This window comes from Ambystoma mexicanum, chromosome 11 (genome assembly GCF_040938575.1).
Source record: "Ambystoma mexicanum isolate Mex_15411 chromosome 11, UKY_AmexF1_1, whole genome shotgun sequence".
Classification (NCBI taxonomy): Eukaryota; Metazoa; Chordata; class Amphibia; order Caudata; family Ambystomatidae; genus Ambystoma; species Ambystoma mexicanum.
In genome coordinates this window covers 38,697,881-38,722,073 of record NC_090934.1, presented here as the reverse complement: position 1 = coordinate 38,722,073, position 24,193 = coordinate 38,697,881, and the positions used below count along the sequence as shown (strand labels likewise).

At 47.3% G+C, this 24,193-nt stretch overlaps 1 protein-coding gene across 1 annotated transcript in view; it reads left to right on the top strand.

Moving 5' to 3' along the window:
• Positions 1-24,193, top strand: part of KPNA6 (karyopherin subunit alpha 6) — a 625,915-nt gene that overhangs the window by 239,595 nt on the left and 362,127 nt on the right. Inside the window, exons 5-6 of the mRNA XM_069622491.1 lie at positions 18,843-18,937; positions 19,920-20,051. Of these exons, the coding sequence (XP_069478592.1) occupies positions 18,843-18,937; positions 19,920-20,051 (227 nt within the window). The remainder of the gene's footprint in view (positions 1-18,842; positions 18,938-19,919; positions 20,052-24,193) is intronic.

Here is a 24,193-nt window from a genome sequence, read left to right as displayed (position 1 = left end):
ACAGATTAACACACAAAGTCAGAGGTTAGAAGTACAGGCACAGTACAGCCAATGTCACAAAAAAAGTCTAGGGGAGCTGAGGCACTTCTTGAAGTTAAGTTAAAATGCTTGCACAATGTTAAAGCGTTTTGTAGAAAATGAAATCACAGTTGGACTCCAAGCTGGAAGACTTGTGATGGGCAAAGCTGCAAGCAACTCTGCATAGGGCAGCCAATGCAAGTCTCAACTGAGCGCTTGCAATACTACACCACAAGAGGTAAGTACCCCTTAGTTTACCGTAGCTTAGGTCTGAAGAAATTGGTTCCAGCTGGCTTCTGTTCCTGTTGTAGAATGGCAGATCCTGGTGTTCCTGGGCCTCAGTCGTGGAGACAAGAGGGAGGACGTCTGGGGACTCCTGCACTACAATTCAAAGGTCGGCAGCAGCAATAGGCAAACTTCAGATCAGCAGCACATCGCGGTTTCAGCTTCTCGTGAATAGCACCACTGCGGTTCTCGGATACCTTGTGGTTTTTTCCTTGCTTCTAGAGTCCAGCACTCGGTTGAGGTGGTTCAGGCTTGGTTAGTCCTGTTTCGAGGGAGTTGAGCATCTTCCTGGAGCTCAGGTCCAACTTAAACAATTCACCTTCGATTCTGGTGTTCCTCTCCCTGTCACTCGGTTCCCGCAGCAGCAAATGGAAGTACAGCCAGCAAGGAGAGGATTTCCAGATGAGTTTGTCTTGGGGGTTGATTGGTCCCACCAACCCAAGGGGAGAAGTCGTCCTTTGCAGGGCTTATCTAGTCGAGGCGAATTTGGAGCTTCAGCACTGCAGCATGGCTTCACCGAGCAAACCAACGGTCCAGGAGTTGCAGCAAGCATCTCTTCCAAGTTGTTCTTCAGATTCCTTTGTCCAGTGGTCGTCTCTGCCTTCTGTCCAAAAGACCTTAGCTTTTATGCAGGTTTCTCCCATTAAACTTGCAGCCTACCTGTCACTCACACAGCAGGGTGGCTGTCCTCCATGGCCAGCTACCCAGCCAGCCAATCCCCTTTTGTGTGCATTCCTGTAACGAAGGAAATTAAGCACAGGGAGTTTCGGGAACCTCCCTTGATTCCTGCCCTGCCAGACACGCTGGAGCCAGAGGTGGGCTTCAGCAGTGAACCCAGCCAAAGACAAAACTTACAAATGGACCAAACCTGGTTTGGCCGCAAAGTAAATCTCAACAAGAAATGACCAAACAAGACCGGGGCCATTTTGACAAAATGGGCACCCATGGGTGCATTTTGCAGCCCGCGGTAAAAACACAATGGTAGGAAAAAGTAAACCACTGCCACCAGCCATTAATTGTAGAAAGGGTAACATACAAATGTTACATGAGAAAGTAGATAAAGTGGATACTAAGTAACCCCTCTAGCACTCTATGGAAGATAGTGCATGCTGGGCCTGCAAGGTACAAAAGGTAAGTCAAGTAAATTTCACTTAACTGCTCTTGGAACTAGTAGTTTATCCAAGAGAAGAACAAGATGGGATGTTCCTCCGACGTATTCCACATCTATGACGGGTAATGTCCACAGCTGTGCTGCTTCAGAGATTTGTAGGCAGAGGGCGACCTGCGTCGATCCGTTGTCCCTCGAGGGTCGACATCACCGGATGTTATATATAGGACGCACGGCGCCCGTAGCCTCAGTTGTAGTTTTTTCCCAGGACGTGTGGCACCAATGTCCTGCCAGTATGATTGCAGATAGCCTTGCGGAAACGTAAGCTGCAATCGCATAGGAAATTCAGTAAAGGGGCAGGCTGAGAGGGCGATGTGGAATATGTCGGAGGAACATCCCATCGAAGGAACGTTACCAGACATGGTAAGTAACTTGTTCTTCGAGGGGATTGTGTCCTCCGACGTATTCCACATCTATGACAGACTCCCAAAGCAGTACCAATTTATGGAGGTGGGAAATGAATTTACAATTTTAGAATTATAGAATGCCCAATCAAATGGCTGCATAAAGGACTGCCTTACCAAAGGCCAAATCCTGCCCATGGATGGAGTCCAAGGAATAGTCTCACAAAAGTATGGACAGAGGCCCATGTGGCTGCTTTGCAAATATTGCGAATAGGAACGCCCCTCTGTAGAGAAGTGGAGGCAGCCACACACTAGTAGAGGGCCCGTAAGCCTACTGGAGGGCCCTTTCCCGCCAAACGGTAACACTCAGAGATCATCAAAATGATCCATCTGGAGAAGGTCTGTTTGGAAACCGCCTGACCCAAGCGCCTTCCAGCATAACCAACAAAAAGCTGATCGTCCACTCTGACCCGGGACATCCGTGAGAGAAAGAAACTCAAAGCTCTCCTAGGATCCAACCTATGGAGCCTTTCCTCTTCCTTGCCAGGATGTGGAGGACGATAAAATGCCTGAAGAATCACCTTCTGCTCAAATGGAATTCCGACACAACCTTCGCAAGAAAAGAAGGCCGCACCCGCAGGACAACCCTGTTCTTATGGAAAACAGTAAAGGGTGGCTTGGTGGAAAGTGCCTACAATTCACTCGCTCTGCATGCGGAAGTAACCGCATTTAAAAACAGTTTTAAAGGACAACAGTCGCAATGGACAAGGATGTAAGGGCTCAAACGGAGTTCCCATTAGGAACTTTAAAACCAAATTCAAATCCCATCCTGGCAGCTGGAAAGGTGATGGTGGAAACACATTAGTGAGCCCTTTCAGAAACTGGGAAATCAAAGGAATCTTAAAATAAGAACATACCTCAGACGAGCGCTTAGATATGGGCAGCGCTGTCAGGTAACCCTTAATGGTACCCACTTGCAGGCCCTTGTGGGTTAAAGCAAAAAAGACAAACCCAAAGGAATAGAACATTGGAAAGGATCCACATTCTGTACCCTGCACCAGTCACATAACTTTCTTCAATGGCAACGGTACAGGGATTTCGTTGCGGGCCTTCTGGCTGAAAGCAACACCTCCATCACATCTTCGAGGAGGTCCCAATCCTTACATCTCAACCTTTCAGATACCACGCATGAAGGCTGAGAAACTTGACCTCTGGGTGGAGAACCCGAGGGCAGATGGACATGTCTAGAAGGTCCGGGTACCACGCTCTCCTGGCCCATGCCGGAGCAATGAGGATCATTCGGGAACTGAACCTCCGTAACCTCCGCCACTTGCGGAATGACGGGGACTGGAGGAAACACATACAGCAGTGGGAAGGACCACTCCAGTAAGAACGTATCCCCTAAGGCTCCTCTTGGGGGGGGGGGGGGGGGGGGGGGGAATTCCCGCGAGCAGAATCTCTCGCACTTCCGGTTGACACTGGTGGCGAAGAGATCCACTTGTGAGGTTCCCCAAAGGGTGAAGATCTCCAAATGAATTTCCTGCTCAGAGAGGCCGCTGCCGCGTTTGTCGTCTCTGGCCAGATGAACTGCCGAGATTGAAATTGCCTGCTGGATGGCCCAGAGCTGCATCGCCTCCCTGCACAACGGGAGTGACCCTACCCCCCCCCCTTTTTTGTTGAGGTAGTGCATGGCCACTGTATTGTCCGTCATAATCGGGACATTCTTCCCCGCACAGATGTCAGAAAAGCCTTCGGGGCTAGCCTGATGGCCCTCAGCTCTAACAGATTGATGTGGAGTCTGGACTCGTTGGCATGAGCGCCCCAACCTGTGAGTGATGCGTCCGTCACGATGGTGAACTCCGGCCATGGCTGCCAAAATGGTGCTCCCTTCATCGGCCCACCATAGAAGATCCCGGGCTACCGAGGTCGGAATCTGAACGGGATCTGGCATCCTGCCGGAGAACTGCGATCACTGCATCTTGAGAGCCCACTGCAGCGATCTCATCCGCAACCTGGCCTCTGCCACCAAGAAAATGCAGGATGCCATGAGGCTGAGCAACCTTAAGAATTCAGACGCCGGGAGACTGGGCACGTTGAAACTTGTTCACCATCTGCAGAATGTGATGAGCCCTCACCTGGGGAGGCGAACACAGCCCCAGGGATGTGACGAGCACTGCTCCGATGTATTGGAGCCGCTGGGTAGGTGTCAAATGTGACTTCTATAAATTGGGGGAGAAGGCCAGCTTGTGAAGGGAGTAGCAGGTGACGGACAGATGATCCGGGGCTTGCTCGGGAGAGCGCGCCCTGATCAACCAATCGTCCAGGTACAGGTAGACGTGAATCCCTCCTTTCCTGAGATACACTGCCACCACCACCACCAGCTTGCTGAAGACCCTTGGGGCGGAGGTCTATCCGAACGGCAGGACCCAAAACTGAAAATGCGAGTCGCCAACCGCGAACCTCAGGTACTTCCTGTGCTTGGGATGAATCGGCACATGAAAGTAAGCATCCTCGAGGTCTAGAGACACCAACCAATCCTGAAGTTGAAGGGCCTGGAGGACTTGAGAAAGAGTTACCATCTTGAACTTGTCCTTCGTGAGGAGCTTGTTCAACCAATGCAAGTCCATGATGGGTCCCAATCCCCCGTCTTTTTTTTCGGGATAAAAAAATAAGGGGAATACCATCCCTTGTTCCACTCCGCTACAGGCACCAGTTTTATGGCGCCTTTCTCCAGCAGGGATCGGATTTCCTGCGCAAGGAGTGGATCCGGATGCTTCAAAGGGAGCTTCTCCGGTGGATTGTCGCGAGGCCTCTGCCGGAATGGGAAGCCAGTAGCCGTGGGCTATGATCTCCAGAACCCACCCATCTGAAATAATGGCCCGCCATTCTCCAAGATGCTGGGCAAGTCTGCCTCCAACCGGCGAACCATGGGACATGGCCTCATGACTGAGCAGTTGCGGCAGTGCCTGAGGGCAAAGAGACAACTGCCTGAGCGGCTTTGGCACTCTGAGTACCTTGCTTTCCACCCCTGGTTCTCCTACAGTGGCCCCTTTGACTGGCAGCTCCTCTCGATCTACTAAAGGAAGAGTAGTACCAAAAGGAACCTCCCCTCTATTGCTGTCCCCTAGGACGAAAAGGTGGAGGTTGATGTACTGCAGCGCTCAAAGACTTCGCTGCAGCTTTGGAGGTCTGCAACCTCTCAAAGCTCTCGTCAGACTTGCTGCCAAACAGATGAACACCATCAAATGGCATGTTCAGAAGACGGGCTTGCACAACAGGAGCAAACCCCGAATTCCGCAACCACCCAAACCTGTGTATCATGGTGCTCGCAGCCATGGACATGCTGACGCAGTCTGCCGTGTCCAAACCCGACTGAAGGGATTCGCACATGGCGTCCTTGCCGTCTTGCACCAAGGCTAGAAAACTATCTCTTTCTTCCCCTTCGGGAATATGCTCAGCCGCCAAAGACGCACAGTTCCACAGAGTGTGTGTAAATCTCGCTAAGGCACAAGTGGATATGACCGACTTCAATGCCAAAAATACCTTCTTCGCCCAACAATCAAAGCGCTTATCGTCCCTATCAGGAGGGATGGTAGGGTACGCAGCCTGCTTTGAGGAAGCCAAAGCCGCCTGCACCACCCAACTCTCCGGAGGAGGGTGCGTCGATAAGTAGCAGAGGTCACTACTGGATGGGCGGTATTTCTTCAGAAGCGACTTATTAACTGCCGGTAGACTCTCCGGCGCAGTCCAAGCCGCCGCCGCCACCCTTCTTTGCAAAGCCATCTAAACCGGCAACACTGGGTCAATGGGCGGACCATGATCCAGGATATCTGTCAAATCATCCTGAGCAAAATCAACAGGTGGAGCAGACCACCCCAAGTATTCTGTCATCCTCGACATGAGACGCCGATAGGAGAAATCTGCATGCGCCCCAGGCTCAGGCCGGCCAAACTCCACTTCCGGAGAGATGTCAAGGCCACTAGCGTCATGCAATGACTGCAGGCAAGGTCAGCACCTCATCAGACAGTTCCTCAACCTCTGAAATATCCTGTAAAGGTTGGAAAAACTCCACCCTAGGAGGAGGAACAGAAAAGGGCTCAGAAACAGGCCTCAGACTTACTGGAAGCCTTCCTCGGAGGTTCCACAGCCCACAGCCCTCAGGGTCACCTCTGTCAAATCCTCCACACATGTCGAGGACGTCGACCGAGGCGCCGAAGACTTCTTAGAGGACGGAGCCCCGAGTGTCCCTCGACGGACATGGCGCCAATGGCGTTGACGCCTTCTTGGAAGGCTTCACAGGTTCCGACGGTCTCGATGGTGTCGAGGACCGGGACCTGGATTTGGCATGGCTATGATGATCACGCCGACAGCCTGAGCCCAAAGGCATGCGAGTGGTGGACCTAGCCCGTTCCCCGCCAGCTCCTTTCGAAGGCGTGGCTGGAACTGTGCCCTGCGACTCAAAAATCGCAATCATCTGCTGGCGGAATGCATGCCATTCGGCCAGCGACGAAGACTTGGTGGGACAAGTCAACCGTCTGGCGGAGTCCTCCTTGGACGAGGAAGGCGACCGGTGATGGCGCTTCCTAGAATGCCTCGACGAGGCAGAGGAATGGCGGGAACCACTCCTAGACTGAGACCCCCCCTGGATTTTCGCCGACGTGGAGAGTCGCCCCTCGAGTCATCGGTCGAAAGCCCAGCGGACTTTGATTTACGGGGCTTAGACAGACTACCTACCTTCAATTTCCCCTTATGTTCCCGCATGCCCTTAGACGTCAGGGACTGGCAATCCTCGCAGTCGCCAGTGGCGTGGCTTTCGCCGAGGCACCAGAGGCAGATGTCGTGCGGGTCCATGCGGACATCTTTGAACCTCATTCCCGACATTTTTTAAAGCCCGACTTCGGGGTAGTAGTAGAAGATGAAGATATCGTACACAAAGAAAAGAATCGAGCGCGCCGAGATTCCGAAGCAAACACGTTTACGGGGAAAAATGGAACTGAGGCTACGGGCGCCGTGCGTCCTATACATAACATCCGGTGACGTCGACCCTCGACTGAGGCCCTCGGGACGCAGGACGCTCTCTGCGGAAAATTTTCTGAAGAAGCACAGCTGTGCACATTACCTGTCATAGATGTGGAATACGTCGGAGGACACAATCCCGTCGAAAACTAACTTATTTCAGGATAACAGTTCTACTCAAGGTAAGTAAAACATATACCCTTTTTTTTTTTTTTACAGGTGCTACAAGCAACTTCAATGCAGGTGTAAACCTAAGACTCTTTTTGTGTCTGTCTAAAACAGACCAGGGAAAGCAAACCCCAATGTTTCACTTTATGAATGACTTAGTTATTCTAGGTAGGTAAAACCTAATGCAGACCTATTTTGGACAGGCTAACTAGGGTCTAGTGTCCAATAGGCAGTGTCAGGATAGTTTAAGTAGCAAATGTCAGAGTTCCTAAGGAGGACTGTTCAAACAGGTGAGTATTTCACTTTAAGGTTAGTTAAGGGTCCAGGGGCTTCACAGAAGACACCCTTGGAGGATTCCAGCAGTTAGGCTGGGTGAACTGGACGAGATGTCTCCCAATTACAGAAAACACACCAAAACTACACAGGAATCACAAGAGACTTAAGGTAAGTAAATACCCAAGCCAGCACAGTACCTCGGCACAGAAAAAGATTTTGCAGCAGGAGGACTTCAGGATCTGCAACCAAAAACCTGGTCTGTGGATTCCTTGTCGTGGTGCCTGAAAGCAGGACCTTGGAAGGGACTTTGCAGCAGGGAAGGCTCTAGGCAAGGTTTTCCTTGAGGCTGGATTAGGCTCTGTGGATTTGGCGCCTTTTTCAGGAGCACAGAAGAAGACAGAATATCGCCAATCGGATTCTCGTCATTACAAAGGTCCAGCACTCTAGTGAGGGGATTTTTCACACTTGATTTGTGTCTCTGGAGATCCAGATCCATCTCGCCTACAGCTGACTCTACCTACAGCTAAATTTGAAAAACCCACTTGTTAAAGGGCAAGTGGATAAAACCGCACACTCTCATCACGTGGTCTGAGAACTCTAGGAAGGAAAAAACAAAACTAAGAAGCAAAGTAAGGTAGATGCTTCTACTGCTGAGTCCTACTCCACCTTCAGATGATTTCCTAATTACCTGTGCTGCTTTGCAAGATGCATGGAGAGAGGGCCCAAATCTTTATCAACTCTTATTGAACTTTTTTTCCAAAACATGAGGCGATTCAGAAGTGTGCCAAGTAATCCTAATTGGCTTTTCTCTAAATGTCACCTGACATTTTCTTGACTAGTCCTGATGTCCTAGCGAGCAAAGCTGGCAAGTTTCCACTGTTGCAATTGACCTTTTTCAGCAGGGCACTTTTTTTTTCTTTAACAGATATTTTCACCCTAATCTAGAACCTTTCTGTCTAACTTTCGTGAGCTAGCCTTTAAACCTTAACTGCCTAAATCATGTTTAATTTCTTATCTTGTCAATCAAGTCTTAAATTCTTTTCTTGTTCTTAAAATACATTTTTGTTTTTAAGCTCCATATGGAAGAAACCTTTTAATACAGGTTTCAACTACTGAGTTTTTGGTAATTTTGTCTTGCTGTCAGCGAGGCTTCTGTCCTTATAACATTGCAGATGCTGACTTATTTTCAAGTTGACTCATTCTCATGCAGAGTTCAACTGGAGTCACTAAAGTTCCTTTCTATAGCGCCGAAAGGGTAGTGTCTCTGTGTGAGAGCTGACCTGCTTGATGCAGAAATTCTACTTTCCTGAGCGATCGGCGTCTTAGCTAGTGTTTTACTTGGCTGCCAAGCCTCATTTGAAATGGGAGCGGGGACATCGCCTGCAGCTTGTCTGAGGGTGAAAGCTGCAAAAATGCTGAAGTGCAAGCGGTCACACAATTAAAGATTTTCTGAGCTCTCCATGGTCTCATGGGTGCCTTTATCCCTCCAAGGAAAGAAGCCTACACATGCCAATTTTTCGTTTCAGTGGCAGCTGGAAGAGAATGGGATCCTGTCTCTAAATCAGCAATCTCAAGGTGGATTGTCAAATGCCCCTGTTAAACTCTTGCTAAGAGAACTGCCTTTCAAGCCTAGAGCGCATTCTACTCGAGGCACTCGGGCTTCCATAGCATTCATTGCAAATGTTCCCCATAGAGTCCATTTACAAAGCAGCAACCTGGAGTTCTGTACACACCTTTACAAAACACTATTGCCATTCTAGGTCTGATTCTCATGTGGGACAAGCAGTATTAAGACATCTTTTCACTACTGTTCCTTCTCACAACCCATCTCCAACTCGGGTACTGCTCGCTAGTCTATGCGCAACATGTGATTCTAAGCAGATTAACAAGCATCAGAAGACATGCATTACTTACCGTAATAGCACTTCTGATGATTGTATCTGCTTAGATTCACATGTGCCCACACTTCCTCCCCGCTTGGATGGAAGGAACGTAGACGTCTTACTACTTTCTCTCTTTTCTGTACTCGCTCACGATAGTCATAAGGCTCCCTCACGGCAGATAAAATACAATCGAAGGGACCTCGACACGTGAGGGATCTTGGGTACACTACACGTCATGTAGGGATAGTGTTACAGGCACGCCCATGTCAACGTCCACTTTCGATTCTCAAAAGACAAGATGCAATACTCTGCGGTTACCACTGGATGTCGGACTATATGCACAGCACGTAAATCTAAGCAGATACAATCAGAAATGCTTTTACGGTAAGTAATGCATGTCATACACATGATTCGAATGGTTGACATTCTCTTGTTCCCCACTATGTGCACACTGTAGTGGCCAGGATTATGAAAACACTACCCACTGTTAGGGCCTGTACCTGGAACACTATCTCGACGAGTCCATTGATCACGAATGATGGCGCACCAACATCTGTCAAAATACATGAGAAGTAATGCATGCACATGACTGAAACTGGTCACTTTCTTCCACATCATGGAACACTGTGTGAAATATGCACCCATCTGCCTACGCCATAAGCCTTTTGACGAGTCCAAAGCATATAATGGAACATCACCTTTAGCTGAATGATACTACCGTGCTCAGATCCAAAGTTGGTCTATAATCACGCATCATGTGACCCTGCAGAAAATGCATACACTAACATATTTATATTTTAGTGCTTGTATAGCCCACAAAACACAGAGGTATCTAGGCGCTTTTAACTTAAGAATGTGGTTACAGTAAGTGCTTCAGGTTACAGAAAAGAAAGCGTAAGAGGTAAATTACATTGTGGAATGTGCAAAAGGTAATACATCATACGTCAAGTGCAGAAGAGAAGTACATGATGATCGCATCCATTGGGTCTGACCCATGTTGACTGGCGGCGGCAGTTCACAGATGCAAAGTCAAATCGGTGGGCAAATACATACATGGTGCCTCGCCTACATTACAGGGCGGCAGTAGCACACAGATGCGAGAGTCAATCAGTGTGCAAATACATGGGGCCTACACACAGTATCACAGGCGACCAGGGAGCTGACGGGCCTTCGTAGATGTGGCCGGCCCCCGCCGCCTAGTTGCTATGATTGGCATAACAAGGCCTAGGCAACCAATGGGAGGGGGAGTTAGGCCATGTAGAAGGAACAGCAACAGAGGCATACTCACACATTCTAGGCCACCCGCTATGGGCCATTATTGATCTTCCATTAGGTGCAGTTTAATGTTGCTACACTAGAGTTGCAGGCTTCGCCAAATATGGAGTAATTTTCGCATGATTAATCTACTGTGATACATACTCAAACATAATTCTCTGCACCACAGTTACCCTCTCCATAACCATAGGTCACTAAATTGAGGTTTAAATCGTTCTCCAGCATGGGGTCTGACATGGATTCACATGCTCATGAATATTCTGTGTCGTCGGGCTGAGAATCCTCAGTAAAAGAAAAGTTTCACTTTTGTTTTATAAACTGTCTTTCTACTATAAACCAATCACTGAGCTCTGGGTCATACTGCCCCCAGCCAATGACTGCCCTTTCCCATAGCCCCTCCTCTGGCAGCCATCTTCAGATATTTACTGCTCGTCCAAGTGTTGGGAGTCCTTGTGTTTCGCTCTTAGAGCTTTCTGCTTTTTTTGTGCTTTTTTTTGGTTAGGAAAATCCTATTTTTATTCGATCGAGCCAGTGTGCTTTATCGTTTCATCACTGACTAACGGGGATCTGTTTTTCGGCATCTTTCATCGCCCCTCAAGGGTGAAATCGTCAAGTGTTTTCTTATTTGAAGTTTCCAGAAGGCCATCAGGCCTACGCCGCATCATGTCGGAAGAAAAGGACAATAGGGGTTCCCTCTTCAAGCTCTGCAACAGCTGCTGTTTGCGGAAGGTTTTCGTGGAGGACAAGCATTCCCAGTGCCTTTGTCTTCACCTGACGCACAAGGATGAAGACTGTGAGATCTGCCGTGGCTTTACCAAATGCACCATGAAGGATCTGCACAGCAGGCTGGCTGCGGCATGGCTCAAATCCAAGGCCCCAGCCCAGTGTGGTTAACAGAGGCATGCCTCCTCCAGGTCCAGCCAGCCAGAGCGGGCTTCTACGTCCTTTGAGGGCGCTGCATTCGTGGAGGTAAAAGACAAGGCCAAGCACTGAGAGTCCGGTCCAGCGGCCTCACTCTCCAGCCATCGTTCCAGCTCGCAGCAGGAAAGGTGGCTGACCTGCCCCTGTAGGCCCAGGTGATGGACTAAATTCTTTCGTCATATCGAGCTGGTGGCGGCTAGCCTTTCGAAGGCAAAAGGGGCTGACCCGGTCCAGGGTACTGCTGTGGTGGCCAGGGTTGCTCTACCTCCCAGGCTTCAGTTTTCGGCCAAGCCAGTGGAAAAGACTCCAGTAAAGAGGATGTCATCCCTTAGCCCGAAAGAAGGGAGTGGAAGAACTCCAAAGCACAGATATTTCTTTTTCCGACGTGGAGGATGAGGGTTCTGTTCACACTATCCCGGAAGATGACGGGAATGTCGAGGAGGTAACCGCCACAGGCGGCAACAACGATGAGGTTGGCGGGGACGATGACGTAGGCGCTGGACCCAGCAACCTTACTCCCCAGGAACCTCCCAGAGACCCGTCTCATATTTTCTCGACTCTCCAGACACTGGTGTCGGAGATTCAGAACAGGATGCTGGCGACGACCCCGTTGACACTGGGGCCACCAGCGCTGAAGAAAAGGAAGAGGCACCCTCCGTTCCAACCGCCGATATTTGCACCTCTTTAGGGATACAGGGACGGACACAGCGACTACTGACACCGATGACGATGGCACCATCTCTCTGCCACCAAGGGCTTCTTCACCGAAGTGGGTTCCATCCACTCGATCGCCCATGCTTCAGAGCTCATCCAGCTAACACCGGAGTAGGAGGGCTTCCTGCATCAACGCCGGGAGGTGGAAAAGGAAGACCATTTTAGCAATGCCCCTCTTGGACGTCTGGGACGAGGGGCTGACCCTTCTGAAGAACCCTGCCTCAGCTCCAGTGAAAAGGGACTGGCTTGAAAAGAAATGCCAGGTTCCGGAGTCTGAACCCAAGTGTTTGCGGTCGCAGCATTCACCGGACTCAGTGGTCTCGGCTGCTGCAATGAAGTCGTCATCCAACCAGTCGTCTTCAGCCTCCGTACCCCTGGACAGCGAGGGGTAGAAAGGTCATCTACTCGTCTGCTACGATGGTCAAGGCGGCCAACGCTTTAGCTATCCTGGCCAAGTACGACAAGGAGCTTTGCTACAAGATGGCTCTGATCATGGATTTCTTCCGCGAGGACAAGCGAGTCGAGGTGATGGAGAGCCTTCATGAAGGCGATGTGGTGTCGGACCATGCCATTACCGTGGCCCTGGATATTGCGGACACGGTATTCCCCCAGATGTGCAACAGGGTTTGCCTTAGTTGTTTTGGCTGGCTGAAGGCCACAAACTTTAGACAGTAAGTCCAGATGAGTCTTGGACATGCCGTTCAGTGACACTCTTCTAAAAGGCCGTCGATGAATTTAGTCAGGCCATCAAGACCACTTTCCTCTGGGGGGGGGAAGTCGGGCAGATCTTCAAAGGGTTTTGGCGGCGAATCGTCCTCTTACCGCCAGCCATCCCGTTCCACGACCCAAGAAGCCTACAGGGGTTGCTCCAAGGCCTTCGGAGGTGGCTGCCGTCGTTGTCCACGCTCCCAAGGTGGCGCCCTGGCCTCCAAGCAGTATCGACCCGGCCAAGATGTCGGGCCTTTCCCCTGCACGCTGGTGGGAGGCCGGCTGGTGAACTTCGTCAGCATGTGGGAAAACCTCTCCACCGATCGATGGGTGCTGGACGCTCTCGCCCACGGAGACACTTTGGCATTTAAGCAGAAGTGTCTGCGGATACCACTTGTGGCCCGGCAGGAGCAACACATCTCTCAGCTGCTGCTGGAGGATCGGGCCATGTTAAAAAAAAAAAAAAAAAGAAAAGGGGAGATAGAGCTGGTTCTGAAGTGACTCTGGGGCTCTGGAGTTTACGCAAGATACTTTCTAGTAAGAAAGAAGACCGGAGGCTGGAGACCCATTCTCGATCTACAACGACTCAACAAGTACATCAAGTCCCAAAAATTCAGGATGGTTCCGTTGAAGCACTTGCTCGACCATCTGACGGAGGAAGACTTTGTTGTCATTGGATCTAGAGGGCGCCTACTCCAATGTACCATTCACGAAAAACATAGCAGGTTCCTGCACTTCGTGTTACAAGGCAAGCACTACCAGTTGCAGGCAGAGTCGACCACTGGACAATGGAATCTGAAGAAGAACTTGGAAGAGACACCTGCTGCAACTCCTAGAACGTTGGTTTGCCCGGTGAAGCACTGCTGCAGTGCTGAAGCTCTGAATTCGCCTTGACTAGACAAGCCCTGCGAAGGACTTCTCCTCCCCTTGGGTTGGTGCAACCAATCAACCCCAAGACTAACTCATCTGGACATCCTCTGGGAGCTGGCTGTGCTTCCACTGATGCTGCAGGAACTGAGCGACAGGGCGAGGAACACCAGTATCAAGTGTCTCGTCTTTAAGTCGAACCCGAACTCCAGGAAGATCCTCCGGGCTCCCATGAAGCAGGACTGACCAAGCCGGAGGCAATTCCGTAAGGTATCCGCGAGAAGCTGAAACTGCGAAGTGCATCTGATCTGAAGTTTGCCCATTGCTGCCGCCGACCTTCGAACCGTAGTGCAGGAGTCCCCAGACCTCCTTCCTCTTGTCCCCACGACTGATGCCCAGGAACAACAGGATCTGCTATACTAAAGCTGGAACCAATTTCTTCAGACCTAAGGTACTGTAAACTAAGGGGTACTTGCCTCATGTGGTGTAGCATGGCAAGCTCTCAGTTGAGACTTACATTGTCTGCCCTATGCAGAGTTGCTTGCAGCTATGCCCTTCACAAGCCTCCCAGCTTGTGGCCCAACAGTGATTTCATTTTCTACAAAGACTTCTAAAACATTGTGTAAGACTTTTTACTTACCTGCAAGAAGTGCCTCAGCTCACCTAGACTTTTTTGCTCAATTAACATTGGCTGTCCTGGCTCCCTGAAAGACTCTTTACCTCTGACTTTGTGCTTTAACTATCTCACAACAAAAGTCACACGTTCTATAACTTGTGTAACTGGGAAAGGGTTAATTTACTTTGCATTGGGCGGGGGGGGGGTTCAAAAGTACGTACCTGCTTACGTACCTGCTTAAGAATGTGTTAACCATTGTTTTATTCCCTCATCTCATCTTATCTTTTTGACACTAACCTCAGTATTTCTCTAAATGTGCCAAAGATGTTTCAATGTCCACGGTGTCCTAGTTATTGAAGTCACCTCAGGGTGTAGGAAGTATATGTGCCATCCCAAATGGGTATCTACTGATTTAAAGAAACTGAGTGTGTGTATTTTGAAGTATATTTCTGTTACATATATTTTCTCCCTTCTAAAGAAGGCTTATTCAACTGACTGTTAAATTGTTTCATTAAGAAACCTTGAGTGTTTATTTGAATACCTTGTGTTTATGTGAATCTGTTACAACCCTACAGCTCACATTGACCCCTCTTGAGATAAGCCTGGCTGCTCAGTCACACTAACAACGTGTGTAGTACATGCTTATACCAAAGGTTGGGTTAACTATTGCCAAGAGGGCAAGCTTGGTGCAGTCTCCCACAGGGTACTGCATACAATCTTGCCTAACACTCACACAGCAGGGTGGCTGTCCTCCATGGACAGCCAGCCAATCACCTCTGGGTGCATTCCTTTAACCAACGGAATTAAGCACAGGGAGTTTTGGGCACCTCCCTCACTGCCCTGTCAGACACACTGGATCCAGAGGTGGGCTTTTGCAGTGAAACCCGCCAAAGACCAAACGAATCAAGGGACCAAACCTGGTTTGGCGCACAGAGTAAATCTCAAGAAGGACCTTTTCCCACAAGAAATGGCAAAAAAAGAACACAGGGGCCATTTTGACAAAATGGGCACCCATGGGCGCTTTACTGCAGCTGCAATTGCAGCCCTCGCTAGCAACACTCAATGGTAGAAAAAAGTAAATCACTGCCACCAGCCATTAATTATAGAAAGGTTAACATAAAAAATGTTACATGAGAAACTAGACTAAGGGGCTACTAAGTAACACCTCCAGCACCCTATTGTAAGCTAGTGTGTGCTGGGTAAGTAAAGTCCATTTCACTTCGCTGCTCTTGGAAACAGTAGTTTATCCAAGAGAAGGTATTTAAACCTTTGGGAAATCTAAAAGACTCACTGTGCCACCACACTGAAGGTGCTGTGTGTTACAATGTAAAAAGATGATGCCTATGGAGTTTGTCAGACTCCATTATCAAAAGCAACACTGTTCAAATTAAAGAAAAATACATGTGTGGGGAAAAAGGTCTCACACTCTCTCCAGGATGAAAATGTAAAGTCCTAAAGTCCAGCAAAACGGTCTGGGTGTCTCTAAGGTAAAAGGGAATTAGCACATTTCTGAGAATTCTCCCTAACAAAATCCATGCCAGACGCCATGCTAGAGAAGGAGCAAGCTACTGACCTGTAACTGTTGTCCTCCAGCATGGGTCTGGTATGGTTTCACATGCAAACCCTTCCACCTGCCGCTCTTCTTGATAATACTGCCACGTTACGTGCTACCAAATCTGAAGATGGCTGCCAGAGGAGGGGTTTAGGGAGAGGGCAGTCATTGGCTGGGGGCAGTATGAACCAAGGTGAAACCGCTTTTTCTTTTAGCGAGGATTCCCAGTCTGACGACGGGGAATATTCATGAGCATGCAAATCCATGCCAGACCCATGCTGGAGAACAACAATTATAGATATGTGATTTGTTCCTTTTTTGTATTTATTTCACTAATCTGATGGCATTATTCTGCCTCCGAGCGCTGGCGTACACGCAACTCGGCACACTTCAACATGGCAGATTCAATACTGGTAGGGAAAACGCCACTCCCAACCGTTGCCATGACAGGGGACGTGAAACCGTCGTTAGGTGGTCATGGTACAATTCTTCTTGCTCGAATGCGATTACTCGTGTCCCGTTTAATCTCAGAGATCGGACGAACGCTGAGTCACATATCAATAATATCTCCATTAATTGAGGTAAGGAATCACTCGCTCCATTCACGTGGATAGCATGGACAGGAGTTAACTCTCGGGGGGCACGATTACCAAAAGGGAATTTTGTCCCACATGCGCAACTATTGCAGTTAGATCACGGAGATGCGAGCCTCTTTTGAGGCCGTCTCATCGCCAGGCATTCTTTCTCACTAGAGGCACAGCGCTTCTTGCGAATAACATCTCGATAATGGGGAAATTACTCGCATTTTATTATTTTTCAGACAACCCAGGTGGTGGCATTGTGACCACACGAACCCCACTGTGGGCAACCAGCTGGTAGCCACTAAAACTCTTGCAGGCCACAGACCGCTTACCAATTGGGTAAGTGATATATGTGGTTCACACTGCTCCATATAGAAACATGATTTGTACATAGAAACAGACTGAACATAGGCCTCATTTGTCTGTTCCTTATAAATCTCCCAGATGGACCACAGGGGAAAAGCTACGCTCATGGCGTACTTGAATTTTAGAAACCATGTGCTTTATACATAAAGGCACGGTAAGCATGCCATTTCGAGGGCCTCATTTTTCTGGCAACTTTTGAGCATCTTGAAGAAATGTCCCGTACACAGACCCATATTCATTCGCATTGCATTTCTTTTTTCTTTTTATTTTTTTAGGACAGCCAACCTGAGACCAGGCATCAATGCCCCGTCCTGGTGAAGGCCTACTAAATCGTAGCACACATCAGGCTGTAGGCCGAAACACAGTTGTGTCGACTTGTAAACTACACAGTATCATGCCATAGAGAGAAGGGACTCACTGTTTTGGAATAAAAACTTTGTATAAAATGTGTTTCCCATATTAACCATAGGGGTGGATGAATTATCTATGTAAACCTTTTATAGTACCCAGTGTCACTATTGCTATTAAGTACAGTGTATGTTAAATGTTTGGAATGTGTTGGTTCTAAACAAGAATACTAAATTGTGTAATGTGTCATTGTGAATATCTTCATTAAAACCACTGTCAGGGTCATTGTGGTTACGGGCTCGCCCTGATCATTTGTTGCTTTGAAATAACGGCTCGGGCAGCTGCCTCAGGGCTGTCTCGTTAGCAGGGAACCTACCTACCTACTGAAAGCCAACCTTAGAATGGTCTTCAGGCCCTTCCCCCTTTATCTCTACCATAGAACAGTCCATTTAGAGCAGAGGGAACCTTCAGTTTTGCTCTTTGGGCACACTGGTGCTTACATTTCTGAGTTGCAGTCAGAAAGAATTTCTCTGGCTCCACAGTGATGTGGGTTTGTTATGGCTCCAAGTACTACACAGAATGCAAACCTAGTGTATGTTCCTTCTAGGGCGGGACACAACATATATTTTTAATTACCATTGTCCATCATCCTCCTTTGCCATTTGCTTACCATCAAATTGGAGATGTGCAATGCAAAGATGGGTGCACTACAAGACGAGCTATCTGACTAAAAGATGGGGCACAGTGGGGAAACTCTGGGGTACCTCTGCCTTGGGTACCCCTGCCTTGGGTACCCCCGAGTTGCACCATTGTGGGGGTACCTCTGCCTTGGGAGTCAAAAAGGACTTTAAAGACAGAGCACATAAATCAGCCACACTCCCAGTCCCGTCTGGGAGGAAAAATAAAGTCCAAAACCCAGCAAAAGGTACAGCATGTAAAAAGTGGGTTTTCTACCTAGCACAGGGATGCGGGATTTGTGTAGGCAGGGGATGGAGGGATTCAGGGACATGGGTGGGGAAATGGAAGGATTCGTGGAGGCAGGGGATGTAGGGATTCAGAGACATGGGAAATGGAGGGATTCGTGGAGGCAGGGGATGTAGGGATTTGTCTGTTACCTTCTTTTGCATTTTCTTGGACGTTGCATCATTCAGGGTCGTGGCAATGGTCCCATACCTCTTGATGAACGACCAGTAGTACTCGGTGAGAACTTGCAAGGCCATCACCTGTGTCTGTGTGATGGGGATGTCCCAATCCTTCACAGCCCTAGCTAAATTAATGTGCCCTGCACTATTCATTGGGTAATAATTGTACTTTCACTGTGCTGCAACTAGCCAACGATCCACGACCTTTCGGAGATGAGACTGCCGTTCCATCCATGTTGCCCAAATTGGACAAATAGGTTTATAATTTCTTGTGTTTCTAATCTGTTCGGATCCCTTCTGGTGAGCTAGAGGTGTGGAGCTGATTAATGGTTTAGTAACAGATATTCATTGCTGGACCACCAGTACCCCGGAAGTTGATTAATCTCAGACATCATGTGGCCGTATATGACCACTGCACTCCAACACCACATACGTTAGTCATGTGACCCTCTCAGGACTGCGAGTTGAATAAAGACCTCCTCTATTTTGGGTTCCTGGAGGCGAGTGGATCGCCCAGGGTAGAATGGAGAGATAAGGATGTGTTTCTTTACCCTTTGGTGACCTGGTCGTGACTGTTTGTTCCTCTTTCCCTAGAGCCGAACCCTCCCATTGATGAAGTGATCAACACCCCAGGCGTAGTAGAGCGATTTGTAGAGTTCCTGAAGAAGAATGACCACTACACGCTACAGGTATGCTAGTGGAACACTCCCTCACCTTCAGCCTCTGCCACCCTCATCTGTTTTTCTTGTGTTCTTGCCCTCCCCTCTTGCTCTCCCCTCTTCCCCATCTCTCTTCCCCTCTTGCTCTCCCCTCCACCCCCCCCCCGCTCCTCCCACCCCTCCCGCTCGCCCACTGTCTTAGACTCTTACATTGGCCACATCTCATGGAGTGAGCTAAAGCAGCTTAGACGGAGGATTAGCATATGCATTCAGTGTGGGAGCATCTTCACACTACGTAAAAGGACTGTCAGCCTTACAAGTATAACACATGTGGCTCTGGGGATTCAGTAAAATATTTGCAGGGTGTATTACTTTTCGCAGTGTCTGTCCTGGATCCTGCCAGGTCACATAAATGCATCTCAGACTAGTTATACCTGAACTAAATGGCTCCAGCTCCATGGTGGGTCAGAAATGTTCATGTGTTTTAAACTAGGCCAAATATCGGAATTCAGGGTAAATTGTAATATCACCCTGACGGGAAAGCAAGCTAATGTGGGCATTTCTCTAAATGGCACACAATTTAAACGGTCTCGTGATTTTCACCTGGTTTTAGTGATTGTTCTGGGTCCGATAGGGTTGCAGGACTGTTCCCAGTCTATCTGAACCCTCTATAATCGTATACTGTACATGGGTACACTATTTTGGTGAGACGCTATTGTCCTGACTCATGTAGTTTTCTTAATGAGGGTACAGGGGTGGGGCAGGTAGCTGCGATTCAGCGACGTCATTGCAGACCACCTTAGTGCCCATTACCTGCCAAGAGCCCAGGATCTTCCTTGGATTCCTCTGTGGGACACTGTGCTCTTGAGCATGTAACTTTTTTTGGGAAAAATAACCTTTCATGGTCCGCATTTTATCAGGCGCGTAGGTGGAGAGGATAATGAGGGCTGATTGATCAAGTTGCCCATCATACAGCCATTGGTCAAGTTGGTTTCTTTTTTCCTTCTTTCAGTTTGAGGCCGCGTGGGCATTGACGAACATTGCATCTGGAACATCGCAACAGACCAAGATAGTGATTGAGGCGGGCGCAGTCCCCATCTTCATAGAACTCCTAAACTCTGACTTTGAGGACGTCCAAGAACAGGTAATGGAATAGATGTCTCAAGGAGGGAAATGCATCCATGACCCATTTGACGGGAAAAGTGGGCAGCGAGTGCCAAGTTTAGCGCTCTATCCATCACGTTGTGTCTATACCCTAGTGCCGGAGGAGCTTGTACTGAACTCCGACCACCGTCGTAACTTGCTTGTAAAGGTGTATGCTGGTCCAGTTTAATCATGCAGACTTGAAACCTGACACCATATTAGCTTGCAAAAGCTAGTACTATTACCCATTATTGGCGTGTACAAAAATGAATGCTGACTGTCTACCCTGGACGGGCTTTAGTACTGGGCAGAGAAAGCTTGTACATTCCTCTTCTCTGGTACAGTGTGGGGCCTAGGCCTGGGGGCCCAATGCAGACCCTTTGGTGCACTGGTGCCTGTTAGTTTACTGCAGCTGTCTGAAGCTTGCATTTTTATGGCATTGTAGTGCCAGTGCAGTGTGCATGCAGCATTTTTGTGATTGGATATTACCAGAAGACCGAATGTTGGTGCTTTGTAAAACACAATAAGTTCTTGAACCTGGCACCTGATTATGTAGCCTGATCCCAGTATGGTCGAAGTGCTGTCTACAAGGGTTTCTGGTGACAACGCTCTGTTGTAGAGCTTTGGAATCTTAATAATTTTTGAGGAAGTAAAATGTGTACATTTGTTCTTTTGGTTTATATTTTTATGATTGGATATTACCAGAAGACCGAATGTTGGTGCTTTGTAAAACACAATAAGTTCTTGAACCTGGCACCTGCTTATGTAGCCTGATCCCAGTATGGTCGAAGTGCTGTCTACAAGGGTTTCTGGTGACAACGCTCTGTTGTAGAGCTTTGGAATCTTAATAATTTTTGAGGAAGTAAAATGTGTACATTTGTTCTTTTGGTTTATATCTGTGTCTGGTAGTCACCGATTTGCCGGTTTGTCCTTCATTTTAGCCTTTGGTTTCAGTCGCTTTATGCTTGTTTTTGCCTTTTTTGTTGCCCGTCAGCATTCTGCACCTGGGTCTGTTTCTGTTTAAATTCCTGTTCTTTTTGCATTCCTCACAGGCCCCTGTTCCCTCTTATCGTTTTATTCTCTGCCTTTTTCTGTTTCAATGTACTTGTATTAGGTAGGATTTTCATAGCAATTGTAACTCTTTCTGACCTGTGTCAACCCCAGAACTCTTTGCTTTTACTGGTGGATTATTTTTCCTTATACCTAAATGAGTGGGAACCCTTTTCCACACTCATAGAATCTTTTACTCTTTCTATTGGTGCCATTTTTAAGCCTCTCCATAGTGTCTTTCAAAAGTTATCCTCTTTGACAACCTTTTGGCAATAACTGCCTATTGTTGCTGGGTTGCCCTAGGGCAGTGATGGCAAACATTTTTGAGCTCAAACTGCAAACCAAAACTACTTATTTTTTTCAAAGTGCCAACACTGCAATTAAACCTGAATAACGAGGTTTTAGTTGAGAAAAAACAATTCGTACAGTTTTTCAAACTAATAAACAGCTTTTGTTTAAAAAGAAAAACACAATAACAGAGCTTTCCATTAAAGATTTTTTTTTATTGAAAAAAACAAACAACTGTACACGTGCATGTATTTTTTTTTTAAAGACGCCTTTTGTGGGCACAATTAATGTGATTTTTGCTGTTGTATGCATGCTGATAACTTGTCAAACCTTGGCTCATACTCTGTTAGTTTAAGAGCAACACATACAGCACTGAGTTCATCTGTTAGTCTATTTCTGGCATCACATTTGATATAATTCAATGCTGAAAACAGCTGCTCACAAGCATAGGATGACCCAAACAAAGAAAGAAAAGCAATCCCAAGTGTTTTCATTGACTTAAAATGATTTGGCAGAGAATTCCACACTTTAAGGATTTCATTTTCCGAACTTGCAACTGTGCTGTCCTCGGTTATCCCTTCACACCATCTTCTCAAGTGTTGCACGCAGGTCATAGAATTTATTTTTTCAGATAGAGCTTTCTTGAAATTCCAGTAGCTCCATTTCAAGATTTTCTTAATCTAACCAGTGTAAGCAGAAAAGATCAAGTTCTTCACATTTGGCTTTATCTGGAGACGTAAGAAAACACAGGGTTGTCTCCATTTTACGGAACTGTAAAAATCTGTTACTAAAATTCTCCTTTGCAACTACTATAATGCTAGAAAATTCCTTGTAGATTTCATGATGGTTTGGATTGTCCGTAAATGTTGTAGAATTTTCCAAATGCATTTTTAGATTTGGAAAATATTTCAGCTACCCACTTTCAAGGTCTCTTTCAAAAACCTGCAGTTTTCTCTCAAATGTTCTGATATCAGAAAACATCCTTTCTGCTGTTTTCCCTAAACCTTGCAGTTTTTTGTTCAGTACGTTGAAGTGTATTGTAAAATCAGTAAAAAACATGAGGTTGGTGAGCCAGGTCATATCAGTGAGCTGAGGATATTCCTGCCCCTTTTCATTCATAAACAGCCTAATTTCATCCGAGCAGGCTACAAATCTCTCCAAGACCCTTCCTCTGCTTAGCCACCGTACATTATTGTACATAAGTAAAGTATTATACTGTGCCTGTACCTCATCAAGAAGTGCTTGAAACTGTCGACAATTAAGAGCACGAGCCATTATGTAATTCACCATTTTTGTGACATCCTTGAGAATATCGTCTAATTTTTTGCTGCTTTCCTTGGCACAAAGAGCTTCTTGACGTATAATACAATGAAATTGAATGACTGGATGCTTTGCTTCTTTAACAAAAAACTGTATGAAACCAGAAGTTACCCCCACCTTGGAAGGTGCCCCATCACTAGTAACTGAAACCACTTTTTCTGGCCTTATGTCTTGTGACAAAAAAGCCTCCATCACAGCATTGTGGATATCTATCCCTTGTGTTCTTCCAGGCAAAGACACCAGTTTCATGAGCTCTTCTCTCATGGTGTCACCAACAGCATAACGCAAAATTACTGCTAGCCTTGCATGATTATTTATATCTGTGCTTTTATCCAAGCACATGGAGTAACAGGCTGCCTTTTGTAAGTCAGGGGTGAGCTGCTAACATCACTTGCCATACGCAGGACTCTACCTTTAACAGTATTTCTGCTAAGTGGCATTTCAGAGATTCGTTGCTTAATTTTGTCCTTGTTTGGGAAATCATGAAAAAGGGAATTACTCACAGCCAACATGGCTGTTTTGATAAAATCGCCATCAGAGAGGGGCTTCCCATGTTTTGCTATGCACAGTGAAATTTTAAAGATGGCAGTTGCCAGATAATTTGTTTTAGAAAGATAGTTGCAAAAACTACGATACTGGCCGTGATATTTCCTTAATTTCCCATCAAGAAACTCTTTTCTTTCAGCTTTACCAAGTTCCGCAACACTTTTATGGTTGGTATCAAAATGACGTCTGACACTTGATGTGCGAGATACAACACTTTCACTACACAGAACAAATAACGCTTTCCCATTGCGTTCAATCACTCCAAATGACTGTGTCCAGGCCTCTTGGAATGATCTTCCACTATCTGTTTTTAATTTTGCCTTCTTTGATGTACTAATTTTTGGGTGTTCAAGTCTACAAAAAACACAAAATAAAGACGGATGAAGCGCCCAATACAAATCTATCCCTACCCATCTATACCAAAAATATTATTGCAACATTTCACAAAAAAGGTACATAATAAACTGTGACAAATCCCCACAGACCATGAAGAATCCCAACACAGAACTACATTCTCAACCCGAGAAGATGGCGTAATGAGGCTCAAGCCTCGTATCCAAAAATCACTGCTGATGGATAGAATCTATCAGCAAGAAGAAGACAGACAGAGCCACTGCAATGTCACTTGCGGTGACATCCCTTCACATTGCAATACATATTCAAATTAGGGTGTCCACATAGATTTTATAACGGGCTTTAGAGATCTTCAGACAACTCATGGAGAGAAATCTATATAGAAATAACACTATGATGGGGCTGACAGGTTGGTAGTGTGGAGCTACCCACGTTGAGCTTGCCCTGGCCCATTCACCAACTGCACTTAAGCAGGGGAAAGAGGCTGGGCAAGAGACACTACTGCACCGTTTCATTGCTGCAGGTCTGCAACAGAAACGCACAAAAATGTTAACATATCGCCATGCACTAACATTATTTTGCTTT